At 41.7% G+C, this 18,357-nt stretch overlaps 3 protein-coding genes across 4 annotated transcripts; 2 read left to right on the top strand and 1 right to left on the bottom strand.

Moving 5' to 3' along the window:
- Positions 1-3,520: 3,520 nt before the first annotated feature.
- cUnh5orf24 (chromosome Un C5orf24 homolog) lies at positions 3,521-4,144 on the top strand (the record flags this gene model as incomplete). The annotated part of the gene is made up of 1 exon (XM_080508303.1): positions 3,521-4,144. The coding sequence occupies one exon, from the start codon at positions 3,521-3,523 to the stop codon at positions 4,142-4,144; it is 624 nt and encodes a 207-aa protein (XP_080364429.1).
- A 5,702-nt stretch (positions 4,145-9,846) lies between these two features.
- Positions 9,847-11,499, bottom strand: LOC308139183 (E3 ubiquitin/ISG15 ligase TRIM25-like; the record flags this gene model as incomplete). The annotated part of the gene is made up of 1 exon (XM_080508530.1): positions 9,847-11,499. The coding sequence occupies one exon, from the start codon at positions 11,497-11,499 to the stop codon at positions 9,847-9,849; it is 1,653 nt and encodes a 550-aa protein (XP_080364656.1).
- An 872-nt stretch (positions 11,500-12,371) lies between these two features.
- Positions 12,372-18,124, top strand: txndc15 (thioredoxin domain containing 15). 2 transcript variants are annotated; one of them, XM_080509448.1, is made up of 6 exons: positions 12,372-12,536; positions 13,950-14,257; positions 15,038-15,184; positions 16,006-16,169; positions 16,876-17,006; positions 17,129-18,124. In XM_080509448.1, the coding sequence occupies exons 1-6, from the start codon at positions 12,440-12,442 to the stop codon at positions 17,323-17,325; spliced, it is 1,044 nt and encodes a 347-aa protein (XP_080365574.1). In that variant the 5' UTR covers positions 12,372-12,439; the 3' UTR covers positions 17,326-18,124. The 2 variants fall into 2 exon arrangements, with proteins under 2 accessions (XP_080365574.1, XP_080365573.1); XM_080509447.1 differs by having other exon boundaries at positions 16,873-17,006.
- Positions 18,125-18,357: the final 233 nt, after the last annotated feature.

The raw sequence follows: 18,357 nt of genomic DNA, 5'->3' as shown, positions 1-18,357 counted from the left end.
GGAGCGCCAATGCTGCACGTTTACACCGGGGAGGTAAAGTGACACCGGGGGCATCGGGTTTGTTTGGTCGTCTCGACGCACAAGATGCTGAATCCATGTGCATATTTTTTATTTTTATTTTTGTGAATGAGTATTCCTACAGACAGTGTAGAGTATGTGGTAGTAAAAGTCCACACCTCCTGCAATCCAGATTCCCTCTGCAGAAAACAAGGAGAGTCTCGTGTTTTTCAGCTGCAGTCTGCCTCTTTGCTTCAACCATCAATAATAAAACGTATAATTTATAAGGTGGGTTATTTATCAGGGCAGGAATACATCATCTCAGCTGAGTGATGGGTGTTGCTGAATAGCACCTCTTGAAAATCACTTTCCCCACAATATTTGTGTTGCATGAAACATTTAGACTCGCCTCAATTAAAATAACATCTGCACAGTTTGACCTACTTTCATGAAATGCCTCAATGTAAACAAAAGGAGGTTTGGGGAAATCCTGCAAATCAATCCTGCAAATCAAATATGTATTTGACCCCAGAGTGTGTTCAGCAGGCAGCCTCATGTCGAAAACAACTGCAAGGAGAAAACAGTATTAGAAACATGTGAATAGGAAAGATCATATGATCAGTGGTTAATGTCTGTCAGGTGAAGCTGGTGTGTCCAGAAAATGTTATTAGAGGTGCAACGTGGAAGATTTTGGTAATGCCCTTTTTGTACTTCAGGGGGTAACTGTGAGTCAATGTTTAATTCGCTACAGCCTCGGTTGTGTGTTAATAATTCAACTTCCCATTTTTCCCTTTAAACTGTGAAAATTTGAACTAAGAGTGGTTGACTAGTTTAAATTAAGGAAGACACTCAGAAAATAGTCCAAATCTGGCACAATCTATCATTTGGTGGTGTGCTATACTTCACATCTCAGCCCAGTGTATTCAGGCTAGAATGACTTCCCGACGCCATTAACGTCTACTGAGGCCCCATTTACCACAACCTCGTCCAGTGAAAACAGAAAACGTCCGTTGGGTTTCGGGGGGCCGTTGACATGATGGCTTCCAAGGGGGGGACTTTTCAGAGATGCTCCGACTCCGTCTTCATGGAAACGGTGGAAACGCTGTTACTGCATGTCCGCACCATGGCCGTCGTAAATAGTTCTTGAGCACATGCATGAGTAGATTAACAATAAGAACAATGTTTTCTCCAGAGTGTCGTGACTCCCAGTCCAGATTCTCATCGGGCTTGGTAGTTTTGTAGTCAACATTCATCGTAATAACAATCCAACTTCATCATCTGTCCACTAGAATGTCCGTGTTCTCCCACTGTTAATGTTCAGAGCGCATGTGTGTGTGGTTTAATTATTGTTTCACTTGAGACGGAGCCACGTAAACCAGGCCTAAGTTATCTAGACGCATATCAATTCGTGAAGAGCTGAGTTATCGTCTATAACCGTTGCTGTCGGCTTGAGGTGGACTGCCGTCTGACGCATTGTGGCTCCAACTAGTGGTGGGGTGGCACATGACCGTTACTAACTGGCGAGTATTTTTGATTAGGTGGCTGTAGTGAGTCAGTTTGTCTTCAGCTCTTTTAAATTTCGGTCAGTATCTTCATCCGACATCTCCAGCAGTTTATTGTGGGTGTGTCACTCAAAATGCTATCATTTAAGTGAGGACTGACTCAATATTGGACTGGCTGGTTTTGGTCTATTTGACACTACTCCTCATCCTCTAACCTGGACGTACAGCTGGAGAAGCAGTCATGAGCCCTTCACAGTCTGATGAAGACCATTGATTTAGCACTTTTCTTAACTTTTCTGCATCTCTGACACCTCAAAGCGTCACATGATTCATTTCCTTATGAACAAATGATGTTATAGCATGTTGACGCCACAAAATAAACAATTGTAGAATCACTATACGATCATATACGATACGATGATATAACCCAACAAGTAAACTCGTTTTCATATTCAGGTTGTACACATGAGTACATGCATATACATACACTAGATGCATTTAAATGTATTTATTTATGTATTCCTTTTTGACTTGGACTCAAAATTATTCAACAAATTCACCAAAATTGACTGATTTGCACATTTCTTACATTTTGATTTAAACACTGTATTTTAATATTTATATTACAGCCACCCTCTCTTCCCATTAACATTTTCTCTATATTGTTATTTCTGGCTTTGTACATAATTTGTGATGTCTTAAATTTAATCAACACCTTTCAATGTGTTTGATGTCACAAGCAATGGGGGGTTGTGTGTTTTCTCTAATATACATATTGTCTGCAGGGTGTTGGACTGTTCCAGTCACGCATATTACCTGAAATTTGCATGTTTTTGTTCCCCCCATGTGGCCATTGAATTGAACATGCTCTGCAAAAGCAGCTGTATCCAGCAGTGATGTACCTCTCAGTGGTTTCACAGCCCTCCAGCCACAGAGGGGCAGTAATGAGCAGATTGTAGGCGTGATGAAGACTGTTGATATCAGAGACACCATGGATGAGACATTTTATTCTGCTAATGGGCTGCAAGTCTCAGGATGCATGTCGTTGTCAGCTCAAACAGGAAGTCTCATCCTGTCACTTTCCTCACTTTATTCAGCAACATGTATCTTCCAATACCAAGTAATGTCAATACAATACAGACACCTTGTTAAATGTTTAGGGAAGTAAGGTTAAAGCAGTCTATTTTGAATTATATCAATGAAATGACACTGAGACAAAGGCTTAATTATTCTTATTCCACATAGTTGCACAAATAGTGTCTTTTCTGGTTTTAGAACAGAGAAAAAAAGCTCAAAATGTGCACATTTCTGTGCTCTGCCCTCCTCAACCTGCTGCTCAGCCCCAGATTAGACGACTCCAGTGCTCCTAGAAGTCGATCCAGAGATAGCGCCTGTGGATAGTAACAAGAGGAAGTACGTTTGGTTGCTGTGTTACCTTTCATTGCTCCTTCTCGGGGTCACCACGGTGGGGTCATGTGATCTACATGCCTGAATGTCCTCAGTGGTGCGATCTGAGCAGCAGGGGTTTAAGGAACTCGCTCAGGGACAGACAGTGGTGACCGGTTGGTAATAGGACTTGAACTAGTCAATTACAAAATACATTTCATTAACCTTAGCCTGTAATTTCTCTGCATTTTGCAACTGAAGGTTTCATTAAAAGTGGCTTCATGTTGAAATTGTAGAAATTTTCTTTGTAATTGTTTGGTTTTGAGAAAATATAGACATTTTCCTCTCGTATACTCTGCATGATCACAACTTAGCAAAACTTTAAAGTTTATTTCTAAAGGTTATTATGGCACTATTTTATCTCTGTGGCCTGTTCAAGGTGAAATTGTTCTGTTTGTGGCCCCTGAATTAAAAATCCCCCACTGATTTAAAGTAAATCTCAGAACCGTTTGCTGTCAGACATTTATCTCGCAAATCTAACCATCTCTTTTTAGATGAATTATATTTAACTGGCACTCACCAGAAAATCAAATTGACTGACTCATTTGTGTGTGGTGTCCATCCCCCAGCAGAAGATGATGCGCCAGGTGACAAGCAGCGACTTCTGCATGAACAGCAGGCCGTCGTGCCTGGCGGAGGACGGCCACCACCCCGCCTCCCACTTCGACCTGTGCACCTCGCAGGCCAGCAAGTTCTACCCTCCGCCCCCCCCAACGTCCCTGCAGATGACGCTGGCTCCCATGACCTTGCCCACCCAGAGCCACAAGTCCATGCTGTGCCAGAGACCGGAGGTCCTGATGGCCGACCCCCGCTCCGCCGGGAAGCTCCCCAGCCTGAAGGGCGGCGAGCAGACACCGGAGGACGGCAAGAAGAAGAGCAAGGCCGCGGGCAAGTCGGGCCGGCGGGGGAGGCCTCTGGGAACCACCAAGCTGGCCGGATACAGAACCAGCACGGGCCGGCCCCTCGGCACCACCAGGGCCGCCGGGTTCAAGACGAGCCCGGGGAGGCCGCTCGGTACGACCCGGGCGGCGGGGTACAAGGTCAGCCCCGGGCGGCCCCCCGGCAGCATCAAGGGCCTCTCGCGCCTCAACAAACTGGCTTACAGTAGCACCTGCAGCGGAGCGGCCTTCCCCTACCCGCTGCCACACAAAGAACTCCTCTGTGAACCTTCCTGCAAAGAGAAGACCACTGATGAGTGAACGCTTCACTCAGTTTCTACTCCATCCTTCACCGCTGGAATAAGACATGCGTATATACAGGTTTCCTGCCACATGTGGAGGGGCGATCCAGATCTTTCTCTACTCCGCGGCTGCGTGGAAGACATTTTCTATTCGACGTGTTTGTGTCATTTGTGTGCCTGCCACCTCATGTAATCACCGTTGGTTCCTCAGTGCTGTTGCTGGAGCTCCGTAATGTGGGGAAGGTTTCATTGCACATTGCTGTGTAAAAAAATACAACATGTTCGTTGATGGAGGGGCTTTATCTTACTGTAGTGGTAGTTGGATTTTTTTTCGTGTGCTATATGTAGCATTTTTACACCGTCACATAATGGCAACGTGGTAAGAAAGATTATTTCCCGCATAAACGCCGTAAACGAAGAGGAAAGGGTTGCTCATAAGATTCATATATCTGCTTGAATGTTCATCACGCCGCCGTCTTCAGGATTAGGAGAACGAGTAGCAACACTGTCGGGAAGGGTTCGCGAACACATGGTGTTTATTTTTGACACCGATCAGAAGTGACTGGCTCGTGTCTGAGTGCTTGGCCCGTTGGCAGTCTGGAGATTAGCCTCCAGCCCCCAAAACTGAAATCTGACTCTGTGGCTCCAGATAATAACTTTATCCAAAGCATAACTCCTCCGAAATACTTGCTAGTAGGTTTTCATATTCTTTGCATGCAGATGCTGACTCATCTTACTGATTGTTGTGAGAAATGACACTCGTCCCCACTGAACCTTTATTTGTAATGCTATTTTTTTTTTTGTAAAAAAAGCCAACAAAAAACACAAGGACCTTCATCTTTTCTTAAAAGTCCCATTTTATACAGTTTTTCAACAATTTCCACAACAATAAGGGACCTTTAACCTTTGCTAATCATTAGTTAATACACATTTGTTTCGCTCTGATTTATGTCACCTTTTGTTGCACCAAGTGTGATTTAGGAATTCTCAGTTGTTTCTGAAATTAGAATCACTTTAACACATCATCCTTGTTTGATGTATTGTTTTCTTAAAGTAGCAAACCAAGGAGAGAATAGATATAACCTTGGAACTTTCAAGTTGGGCAATTCTCAACAGAAGAAAAGCTAAGGAGTTAGCCCCATGAGTATCTGGTAATGAGGCTGTCTTCAATAATATAACCCAACAAATAATTGTCAACCCAACCAATAGCCTACACTTCTACACTTGGAAACACTGCTGGAAATACAGCTGTTTCCGTGTAGTGAGGAAACTTTATACAAAACTCCTAAATTATGGCAATTTTGGCTTTGACTGTGAGACATACTCTTTCTCATGGAGACACACTCGAAATCACAAAGGCAGCACGACATTGAAACACCCTAAATACGAACAATGTTACTTAGAATCCAGATTTATTGCACCAAAGAACAAATCTGATTTTGTTTTCTTGGAGATTCATTGGCTCAGTTTAACACTCAGCCTTTCATTCTGTTCTCATAAGGTTGTCATCTAAAAATGAGATAGATTTAACCAAAAGGCATTGCTTTAAATTGCAATACTTTCAACAAAATCTGTGACTGTTTCATCATGTTTATGTGTTTCTGCATATTCTTATTCGTTCAGGTTGGGGACGTCTATAATCTATTGAATCAGGCCTTTCAGACCAATATAACCCAGTCCACCTAAGGTGTGTGTGTGTGTGTGTGTGTGTGTGTGTGTGTGTGTGTGTGTGTGTGTGTGTGTGTGTGTGTGTGTGTGTGTGTGTGTGTGTCTAGACCTATCAAAAATGAGCACATTGGGTTCTTTTATACTTTGTAATCTTGTGTCATTGTCACATTGTAGGTAAAATCTGTGACCCAAAGAATAACTGTCACCTTTGTTGAAAACTTGGAGTTGCAGCTTTTGATGGAAACAAAAGATTCAAGATTTTTTTTTTCATTTAATTTTATTTAATTTCTTCTTAAAATATATGTTTTGTATGTTTGTTCCAAGACACTGACCAGGTTGAATATCGTGTTATGACTGTGCTGCTGAGTCCACTCACTTTGGTTGGTGTGGCAGGTACAAAAAGAAAACACCTCCTAAATGTTTTAATTTGATGTGGTATTTTGCATGCCAGGCTTTTATCCAAGACTGAAACATGTTATTTATGAGTTTACATCCTGATCAGCAAATACATAAAATGTTGCATTTTGAAACTTAACAAATGAGGTTTTGGAATCAAATCCACCACAACAGACTTGTTGTTGTCATCTTTTCCATTGGGTTTCACCACCTTTCACGCTTGGCGCTAACGCTGCAGATAGAGGGCGCTCTCGAGTGTGCATCCAATAATCTGCTACAAGGCTTTACCCAGGGTGCACCGGGGCAGGTTGTCAGTCCATCACAAGCCAAACTCAGAGCGAAACCAACCACACAGTCGGAGTCACTTAGGAACATCCAGAGAGTACACATAGTCGAAGATACACAGTAATATTAATATTTGCCTTATTTGTTTGCAGTGATTACAGATCACGTCTTTGTATTTATTTTTTTAAGTTTGGTCTTTGAGTCATTTCCTTGTTATTTTGAATATTACCAACGGTCCAATGATGTTAGCAAACATTGATACAAATGTATTTATTTCTCTTTTGTACTAAATGTTATCCTGTGAGGCTGAATAGTAGTGTAGTGGTAAGTCCTCTTGCCTCATGGTGAGACGATCCTCTGAGTTTGCATGTTCTCCATGTGCATGTCTGGGGTTTCCTCCTGGACTCTATGAATCACGTTTGGACTTAGTTCTTGACTCTAAATTGCCCAAAAATCCTCCATAGTCACCCTGAGTTGGATGAAGTGGTGTAGAAGATAGATGGATGTAACGTTTTTTTTTTTCTTCCTTTTTTACCAAATAACCACGTGAAGCACTTGAACCTGACACGTAGGGAACTGATGTTCTGTACAACTGTCTATGAAAATGACTGGTTCTTTAATTATTTGACAACCTGCTCCTCAAATGCAACACAGATCAAATATATTTCATGATGATCCAACAGAAAATACCTGCCAACAGCAGACTTGTTGTTCATGATTGACTCAGATTACGGTCATTGGTCGTCGTCACCCGGAGAGGAGAGAAACAGTCTCATGACAAAACTATGAAACGGCTCGATTTGGTGCAATAATCTGTTGTACGTATCGTACTGTGGAGACTTTGATACTATCACTTTCTATTCTCGTCGTATTTTTAAACACGTGTACAAGGCCTTTTGTCACTTGCTTTTGTTGTGTCGTGTTACCCGAGGTACTTAAAATGTCACACACAGACATCGATTTCACCCTCTTTTACCAAAGATTACACACTTATCTAACCATCAAACACTCCCACATGTCACAGAATAACCAGAGCACGGCAGTTATTGTGCAAAACGTTAAACGAATGGAACAAAAACCAAACCTGCTGTCCAAAGACTGATTTAATTTTTAAACACGTTTCATGGAATTATTGGTTAAAACGACAGCCTCTTAAATGCATTGTAAATGACTTTACACTGACTACTTTCTCAGATCTGATCATTTTTCTACCCATCCGTTACCCTGATTTTAAAGTCGTGTCCTTCTTCACTATGTAGAACTCTGATGTAGCTGCGTTTGATGTTTTTGCTGTCTGACATGGTGCCTGGTCGTCTCTCATTCAGATTCCTTTTTTTTTTGTGTTGGTGATACAAGGTTTATAAAGTTGGTTCTGTTTGTTTTTGTGAAATTATAACTGCGAGCAGGATGTTTTCTCTCTCTTCTTTTATTTTATAACCCACGTCTTCATACGACACTATACGAAAAGTCTAAATAGAAACGATCATAGCTGTTGTGCACATGCTCAGACAAGCAGCTGTATTGACTTTGAATGGTACTATTATGAATTAGTTTTGTTTTTTTTAAATCACAAACTACATGTCTTTTTCTCATATTGGTCCCTCTCATATAAAAGGCGTCAGTTCAGCTTAACACCTAATTGAGGTTGTCGAAAGTTGAAACCCATACAGCAGTGATTTTCTTTTGAAAAACTTAAATCATTTTCAACATGTGAATTTCTTCCCAAGCACATTTGAGACAGTTAAGCTTGTTTAATAGCTTTGAATTACAGAGAACATAAAATGTGATTCTAATGATTTGATTTACCCGAATCCACCAATTTAATCTGTTTGGTACATCATGTAGTGGAACAGTAATGGGCTTTTACACACTCCAGCAATACTGATAATGTATGATAAACGTCTGTTGTAAAACCTGCAATCGTCCAAAAGACCATTTAAAAATTTGGCGGGTTGCGACTTTTATGCAGAAAATTCGTCATGAAGCAAATAATTGACGAAAGTGCAGTTTCAGCCCATTGGTGTGGTTAAGTAGGACTACAAGACCTTGTGGTTTCTTCACTGTGACAGATTATAACCTTCTGTTTCAGATGGAGCCTCAGTTCTTCAGTTCTACATTTCAAAATGTTGGAAACTTATACTTTAGTAAAAACAAATTAGGAATTGTGTTTTTTAACTGACAGGCTTTATTAAGTTGTAATATGTACTACAGTTATTGGTAGATTATTAATTTATCTTAATCCTTATTTATTTTTGAGGGGTTTCCTTTCACTTCATTCAGTCCACACACAGTGTTTCACCAGTGAATTATGATTCAGTGATAATATTACCTCACATCTGAGTGTTTTTGAGAAGACGTGAATCTCAGTTATTCCTGCAGTGTGACTGGCCAAGCCTTCGAAGCTTTGTATAATTCCCATTTTATTCCTGCATGATTGTTGTGGAATGTTCAAACGTTGTGTAATAAATCTGAAAGTAACACTGTTTGACAATGTCTTCATTTGGCGGCTGGAAAGCAATTTATTATGTCTAATTTTCCTGTTTAAATCATGCCATGCTTCACTGTAAAGTTGTGCTCTGTTCAAGGCAGAAGGTAGTAATCTGCCTTTATATGATAATATTTAGAATTATGATGCCAAAACCTTTGCAATGCAGATTCAGTCAGAAAAATATCACATTAATTGGAGACAAACAATGCACATTTATTGGAGTGCAACAGTGAAATATTGTATCGATAAAACCTTGAAAAATGATATGATGTCAGATGATATGAATAACATTATAATCACAAAAGCTTTACAGACCACATACAGACAAGCTTCTTCCCTCAGTCAATTCATCATTTTGTCATGAACAAAGAAAAATTCTTCTGCACATTCCAAAATATTAAGAACAAATCCCAAGCTTCAGAACTTCAGTTTCATACATGACATGACATTTTGCATAAGCAATATTCTATATGGACAATTAATGATGAGCAATTCATAAAGCATATGTTCAGTAAGAATAGAATAGAATAGAATAGAAATACTTTTGTAACATTGCTCCACACAGAATTTAATATTAATATTTATTGGTTAATATCAGTAAATATTTACTAGATGTATACATCATATGCAGCACCTCAACACAGCTGTATTGTACAAATTATTTAACAATGCAAAAATATCACTGATAAGGAATGAAAACGAATGATTATCTGCTTGTAACAAAGGATTTTCCGACAAACGTCGCAATTGTTATTTCTGCCTTCAACTATACCACACATCCCACACAATTAAATTAAATGTGGTGTAATTCCATTCTGTCATGATGAGAAGATCCACTTATCTTTAAGCGGTAGCTTTAGCTTCTCTGGTACCGCCACACGAAGTTAAGCTGAGAATGTGAATTTGGCAGAATCTCCAGTGTCAAGAAGCCAAAAGCCTGGATAGAGAGGCTGCGTGAACTGGGTCTGGACTCTGTGGAGGAGAGTCGTGGTTTCAGTGAGGCTGTAGAAAGACAGAGTCCCTGCACTGTGATCCAGATACACCCCGACTCGGGAGGAATGAGGACCTGAGAGTGGAGTGATGGTGTTTTTATGGTGGAATGAATAGCCACTGCTGACACACCGCAACGCCCAGGATTTTTCAGAATGTCCAAATGCACAATCAGACGCGTTGCCTGCTCTGCCGATGTCTTTGTAGGCCACCGCAATGGAAACCCGGCCGCTCCACTTCACCTCCCAGTAACAACGCCCAGTCAGGCCGTCTGGTCCCAGCACCTGCCACCACTTCAGGAACGTTTCAGGGTAACAAAAAAAGGACTGTTGATTTTTCATTAATGTTGCCTTTCTGTTGTTAGCAGACAGAGCCAGAAATGGGTTTGCAGTCATTGGATCCAGCGAGAGTTGCCAAGCATACTTCAGAAACCCATATCTTGTTTTGGGTTCTTGAACACTCACTTTAGAGGCCCTCTGTCCGTACTTCACCAAATCTTTACCCAGAGTCGCCTGCAGTTCATCTCTCAGGGTCAACACAGCCGGCATCATTCCTTCAATGTTTGGAGATTTTACGCCTTTGCTTGGTACGTGTGAAGAAGCACTCTGAAGTGACAGTGATTGGTAGCTGTTGATGAAATGAAGGTGATCTTCTGTTAATGAGAGCCGTTCTAGTTCAAAGTCTTTCTTCTTCAGCTCCTCAATCTCCTGCCGCACCGTCTCCTGAAGCTTTTTCAACTCACCCACTTCAGTTTTCTGCTGGTTAATGATCTTCTCTGTCACATTGGAGCTTTTTTTCTCAATGAAACCGATCAAATCTTTGAAAACCTTCTTACTGTCCGTCACAGTTTTATCAGCACAACAATTGACAGCTGTTATTTTATTCTGAAGTTTCTTCATGTCTTCCTCTCTGTCCTGGATTGTCTGTCGAATAATTTCCCGATTCCCTGCGAGATCAGTCTGCCTCTCTGCCCTCTCTGCCTCGGCCGAGACAGTCTTGTGACTCTTGTGCTGATCAAGGGAGCAGAGATAGCAGATGCACTTTTGATCAGTGCGGCAGTAGATCTTCATCACCTCGTTGTGGTGAGGGCAGATGTTCTCCTGAAGCTTCGAGGTGGCTTCAACAAGTTTATGCTTCTTTAACGGGGCTACATCATGGTGAGGCTGCAGGTGCCGCTCACAGTAAGAAGCCAAACATACCAAGCAGGACTTGAACGCTTTCAGCTTCCTCCCAGTGCAGAAATCGCAGGCCACATCTTCAGGTCCAGCGTAGAAATGATCAGGTGAGGCAGTGGGAAGCCCCACTTTCTTTAGGTCCTCCACTATCTCTGCTAACATGGTGTTTTTCACCAACACAGGCCTCGGTGTGAAATCCTGTCTGCACTGAGGGCATCTAGTCGTTTTCTTTTCATCCGTGTCCCAGTAGTCTTTGATACAGCTCATGCAGTAGCTGTGTCCACAGGGAATAGTGACCGGATCCTTCAGAAACTCCAGACAGATTGAACAACTCAGTTTTTCTTGCTCCAGCTGAATTACTTGCTGCGCCATCTCTCTTCTTGGTGCCGGTGAATTGATCTAAAAGTTTCCTTTCTGTTTACAGAGAAACGCCTCTCAGTCTTTCCATGACGTGTATGTATAATCTTTATACTCACAGTTCTGTGAATGTGACAAACTGATATGTGAGGGTGGGTTATCTCATCCTGCAGCATCCCTGGAAGAAAAGCAGCTTTAAAGCAGAAGTCTTTTTTGGGTTGTTTTTTTTGTAACATTACACTTTTCCATCTCACCAAACTCTTGGATCATCATATGTGTCTTTTTTGGGTTTTTTACATTTTAGTGACCATCGCCAGCCCTCTGGAATGATTTTCACCCATGCGGGTGGGGCTACCAGAATAGTGCTAAATTCTGGTCCTGGCGTGAGGGAGCCCCACAGACCGACACCAGCCCAAGTCACGGGCCACAGGATGTGACACTGAAGGGTTAATAAAGCAGATAAGTTAACCAGGCTAATATTTATATATGTGTTCCCAATAAAGTATAGCACAATGATGACAGCAATTGATGACTACAATACATTTTGTAACATAATCAATTAGCACAAGCTTCTCACAATATTCAATACACATTATGAATCTAAAGCGCGCACACACACACACACACACACACACACACACACACACACACACACACACACACACACACACACACACACACACACACACACACACACACACACGAATCATAATCACTTCAAGATTTTATTTATTTGTTTATGTTGTTGTTGTTGTTGTTGTTGTTGTTGTTGTTGTTGTTGTTGTAAACGAAACTTGTTCTGTTCTTGGGCGGAAGCAGTCTTTGCTCTGTGTCACATTTGGTTTCGTCCGCCGCGCCTCCTCCTGTTCTTTAGTTCCGAGGACAGAAACAACTAACATCTCATCATGGTGTGACCAACGACAATACTTTTTCCTCAAAAACTATAAAACGAAACATGACGAAGATCGTGACTAAACTCCACGTTCCGTTCGCGTTGGTATTTATCTTACAATGTAGTGATTTGTGGAGGTTTTCGTGCGTCGCTGCTCGAGGTAAGAAACCGGCCGCTGCTCGCTAGCTGAGCTCTGCTAACGTGACAACATCTCTCGAGCTCAAATCATGTTATTGTTTATAGTCGCTGTTTACGTCGTAATATCCATGTATTCGCACACGTTTACAGTCAGCTTGTCATTATTCAAAGGTTTGACAATAAAACCAATTTTCTTCAGGCTGGTTGAAGCGGTTGGTATTGTAGGTGTGCAATTCTGTATTTTTGCAGTTGCAGGTCAGTGTTTTGACAAATGTATGAATGGTTTCAGTTAAAATCCCATTATTGTCACTGTAAAACACAGTAAAACCAGATCTTCATGTACAGTGTCGCAAGACACTATATGTAGCATGATAACAAATAAGGTTAATTGTGTCACAGTAACCTTTCAAAAACGTGAACCAAATCAGAAAAACATCAGGTAATATGGTTCAGTGATCAAATCCAGCTTCAATATCAGATAATCTTGTTCAGGGTCCAATTCCAGCAAACTGTGGGCGAGTGTGGGGTATCAGATACCCATCAGATCACCGGTCTGTCACAGGGCAAAGGCACAGAGACAGAGGACCAATGACATTCTCACCTTGGGGCAAGTTAAGGTCACCAGTCATCCTCACATTCATGCCTTTGGACCGTGGGAGCAAATAGTACCTGGAGGAACACATGGGGGGAACATGCAAACTCCACTCGGAAAGGATCGGCCGGCATTTCAACCCATAACCTTCTTGCTGTGAGGCGGTAGCACTAACCACTACCCAATTGTCCTCAACCATCAAAAACTTTGGAGGACAAAACTGATGTTGTAGTCCTCTTGAAATAAAACCTTAATATAATCTATAGATTGTTTCAAAGCAGTCAATATTGTGTGTGCTGCTATAACGAGCACCATTATCAGACATTTCTTTTTGAAAAACAAAAGAGTTGCATTTACACTGAAATGTTATTTTGCAGTAAATCAGAAAGAATGTAGTCCTGTGGTAATAACGACCTACATGGAAATATAAGATTCCTTTCTCCTGTGAGCGAAACAGTAAAAACAACCACATTTATTCCAAATTACAAACTTTTCTGCCTGGGCAAGGTGAACTATGTAGCTGTTGGAAGCTGAATTCTGATTCATTCATTCATAAATAGACTTATTGACGATATAAATTGCACGTCAGAAGTCTGGAGTCAGTGCAGATCAATGTGGTTGTTGCCACACGCGATGACCACAGAGCATATTTCAAGTAACTTTGAAGACACTGCAATGCTGATGATTCTTTTTTTTTGTGGTCACATTTTTAAATCATTGTATAGAAAATGGCAAAAATTTTATTATTAGCACAGTGATTATATCTATGAAAAGGTAAACATGGAGGAAAATTAGAGAAATGCTTCATATTGAGTTTAACATGCTTTAATTTCCTTCTTTCAGAAAATGATGAATCCATGGAGGTCATCATGTCGGAGGATTTGGAGAACAGCCCAAAGTTTGTGGACTCCGACGACCTGGACTCTCGGCCAAAGAGGCAGTTCAAGACTGCTGAGATCGCGGACGCGGTGATGGGGACGGAAACCCCCATCGACCCGTCTGACATTGAATCCCTTTTCCCCAAAAATGTGAAGGACTACCTGTCGGGCTTCTCGCCGTTCTGCGATGAAAACAGCGAGCGGTGCGGCTCGCCTGCCGTGGCCGATGGCGGAGAATCGGGAGAGGACGGTGATGCCGAAACGTCACAGCAGGTTCGTCGTCACAAACCAGAATCTGTTTTTCTTTTTCTTTTTAATTCACTGCTTTAAGCACTTTAAACATAAATACATTATTAACCAATTCACAAAGAAAATATTAAGTAAGAGTTTAGCCTGACAGCTACTTTTAGCTTTGAGTTTCCTTCAGCACTTTACCATTTGATTGTAAAGAGTGTAACAATACACTATAGTCGTAAGATATGAAGCAGAAACTAAAGCTGCGAGGGCTGCACAATATGTTGAATATTTATGTGAATATTTAGACTGACTGAAATGTGGATTATGCTTCCATGCACCGTTTTGCACATTCAAAATGACAGACTTTTAAATGTGAAAGAAAAATCTGATTAAATGAGAAGTTGTCCAAAAAATGTGCAATTAACTAATTAAGAAAAATAAGTAAAGATTTATTGGCCGCGGAGCTGAAGCCAGAAGCTGAAAAGCACAAATCAAGGATGGAAAATTAACTGATGATGAAAAAAACCCCAGCAGGTGTAAATTATGAGAAAAAGAAAGCATAAAGACACACATCATCTACTTTTTAATCGGGAATCGTGTTATTATTTCAGTCTTCAACATTTTTGCATATTGCACACTAAAACATTTTCATATGGAAGGATTCCATGCGTATCTTTGTTTTAGCAATAACGACATAAAGTTTGGTGTTTTGGTGCATTAATTTATATTGGATGTTTTCACAGACATACTTACTATGATACTATAAAAGTAACTGGCGTGATTCTGGCGACTTCTCACCGGGCTTTTCCCTCCCAGGTCACTCTGGACATCGTGCGCGCCGACTCGGGGGCGACGGACGAGCTGAACGCCACCGACACCGCCAAGCCGTTCAAGGTGAACTGTGACCGCAGGAACGTCACAGGGATGGACGGCTTCACCGTGCAGGTCCTGAACGCCTCGCAGGTACTCGCACCGCCTCAGACGCTCACATGCAACAACTCCCAACTGAGTTTTGCGGGTTTGTGCGCACTTATAATACTTTGTTGTAATAGGACATTAAAGTTCCAATTAGACATGGACCGATATGGTTTTTTAAAGCCGATCTTGATACCGACTATTAGTAGTCAAGGAGGCCGATAACCGATATTAGGAGCTGATTATTTGCTGTAAAAGTGAAAAAAAAAAAAATACAAACTACAACACTTAAATGTGTTTACATGCCTTTGAGCAAATGCTTATTAAACAACTTTTCAGGTTTGCAACATGTTATCGATTTAATTTTTAATCTTAGACAATGGGCGCCTTTGTTTTAACATTCTAATAAAAAGGGCAAGAAGCTCCCAGGCTCAGCAACATGTTCTATAAAGTTAAATGAAAACTTAAACAAATAAATATCTCTCTTAGGTTTTCTACAGTATTTATTGTTTTCTAAAATTTCAGTGTATGAATGTGTATCAATGCTTGAGATCAGAAGTTCGCAGGTTCAATCCCCACGGCCGGGGGGTCAATGTGGAAAAGGAAATTCCCCAAAGAAATTAATATAGTACTATTAGTTCGGGCTTAAGGTCTCCTCTGATGCCTGTATGCGAAAACAATGTGTACTTACTTTCAAACATAATTGGCACAATACAACTAAATTAGCTCAAATACTGGTTCAAGCAAACGATGATCCTCTGGCAGACAGGATTTCTCCACTGTCACCAGCGTCGTGTCAAAGTTCACCGCAGTCTTGTTCTTCTTCTCTCACTGAATCCCGGTCGTCACGTGTTCCTCTCGCCTCCCAGGACTTAATGGAGTTCCTCAACGCCAACAGCACGGAGTGCTCCGTGGTGCTGTTCTTCACTGCCTGGTGCCAGTTCTCAGCCAGCCTGGCTCCTCATTTCAACGCCCTGCCAAGGGTGTTTCCCAGCATGCATTTCCTGGCCCTGGACGCCTCGCAGCACAGCAGGTAGGGGGCATTGGGACGCATCGTGTCGCCAACTTTGGAGGCTCTTCTAAAGTTACACTGTAACTGATCTTACTTGTAGCAGTTAAATTATCATTAGTGATTACTTTGAGGGTATGACACTGTTTTGTATATTAGTTTCACAGTCCTGACTCAGGGGGACGTAGTGGAAAACAAAAGCTGTATGCACTGTAACACTGCCCCCTTGCTCTTCATGCCGACGTATGTTTGTCAGACAGCTTTTCTGTTGCTTTCGTGGGGTGGTTGTGAAAGTATTCTTCATCAAATGTTATCCCAGGTTTTAAAGCAATGCCTCTTGTCTGTAAGTTCTATTATAATATATCATAATGTAGGATGAAAAATGAAGCAAATTTTCCTTTGAGACTCCAGGAAAGTCCCAGTTTGCAAGTTTTTTGGGGGGGGGGAATCAGTGAGACTATTACATATATCGTTGATAAATGATCCGTGTGGCGAGAACGCTGGTTACAGCAAAACGTTGCATTATTCAGCAGAATATCTGAACAGCCACGAGGTCCTGAGGTGGCTCCACAAAGCCATCATTATTACCCAGTGACATGAGTGTTTCACCTCGTCTTCGACTTAAAGCAAGTAAATGAAACCGTATTAGAGCGGATGAGACGGATCTGAATCTCTTGCCACACGCCATCCGTCACCCTCATGTCCCGCCCCTGTCTCGGTCCTCCAGCAGCCTCTCCACCAGGTTCGGCACGGTGGCGGTGCCGAACATCCTGCTGTTCCAGGGGGCCAAACCCATGGCCCGCTTCAACCACACCGACCGGACGCTGGAGACGCTCACCTCCTTCATCTCCAACCAGACAGGTACCCAAGACCACAGCCTGCGGCTTCGCTTGTGCTGAAGACATCCAGCCCCCGAGATTAAAAACTCCCGACTTCCAATCGAAAGCCACCGAAAACCCTTCCTCCTCTCTGCTGTGTTGCAGGGTTTGAGGCTGGCGCCGACGGAAACGTGACGGAGGCGGACCTCCTGGGGCCGCTGCCCAGCGTCCCCGTGAAGGGCATCGACTGGCTGCTGGTCTTCTCCATCCTCTTCATCACCAGCTTCACGATTTACGCCATTCTGCGGACAGACAGCATCCGCTGGCTCATACCCGGACAGGAGCACGAGCATCAGGACTGAAAAAACAAAACAAAACACACAAACTGCAATCGAACCCTTTTCCCCAAAAAAAAGTTGGTACGTGGTGTAAATTATAATAATAATTAAAAAAAAGCAAGGATTTAACAACATGCAATTCTCATGAACCCATGTTTTGTTTTTTTTCTTCTTCATCTTTACAGGAAAACTAAAACAACGTCCTGGTTGTTGAAAATATAACATTTGAGCTCATTTTGAATTTGATGACGGCAAAATGTTTTAAAAAAGTTTGCCCGGGGCAATGTTTACCATTATGTAGGTTAGACTTTACATCAGTCGACTTTAAAATGAGCTCAGTTCCTACGAATAATAACTGATAATGTTCAGGTTCAGCTTCTTGCATCCAGTCGTCACATCACAACACAGTCTTTCTGTCCCCAGTCCTGATTTGATGGGTTTGTTTCAGTGTTCCATGCTCGTCCTGGTTTCTGTTGCCTCTTCCAAATTTTCCGAACATGTGCATCTCCCAGATGTTTTACTTTCTGTTTCTGAGGTGGTTTTTTTGTTTGTTTTCGATCAGCTATGAAATATGGGTCTGTCAATATTGCATGCTGTTTATAATTTAGTCGCTTGAAAATCAGGGTTGTGTGTTTGAATGATTCTAAAGATTTGAGCCAATGTGATTTAAAAAAAAATAAAAATACTAAAGGTTTATTTGTTTAGATGAAGCATTTCAGATCGTGACATGCTGCGTTAGAGAAGAGGGAACTCTCAACACAACAATCCTCCCCCAAAATTTTGCAGCTTAAGTCAAAAATAATTGTAATAAATCATGTGTTTTAAATGTTCCCAAATCTGTGAATAGGTTAAATTTCTTTTCCTGAATAGTAAGTTAACCGAGCCAAAATGGAGACTATGTGGCCATATGATTCTAACCACGGCTTTAATGGCTCATCAACCTCATTTAAAGTGAACTTCATCTGCCAAGCAGGTGGGATTTGAACCATCACCCTGCCCATACCAAAAAAAACACATACTAATGATAGTCACATATATTTTTCTCAAGTAGGGTAG

The sequence above is a fragment of the Blennius ocellaris genome, assembly GCF_963422515.1.
Source record: "Blennius ocellaris genome assembly, chromosome: 14".
Classification (NCBI taxonomy): Eukaryota; Metazoa; Chordata; class Actinopteri; order Blenniiformes; family Blenniidae; genus Blennius; species Blennius ocellaris.
This window is presented reverse-complemented; position numbering and strand designations above follow the sequence as displayed.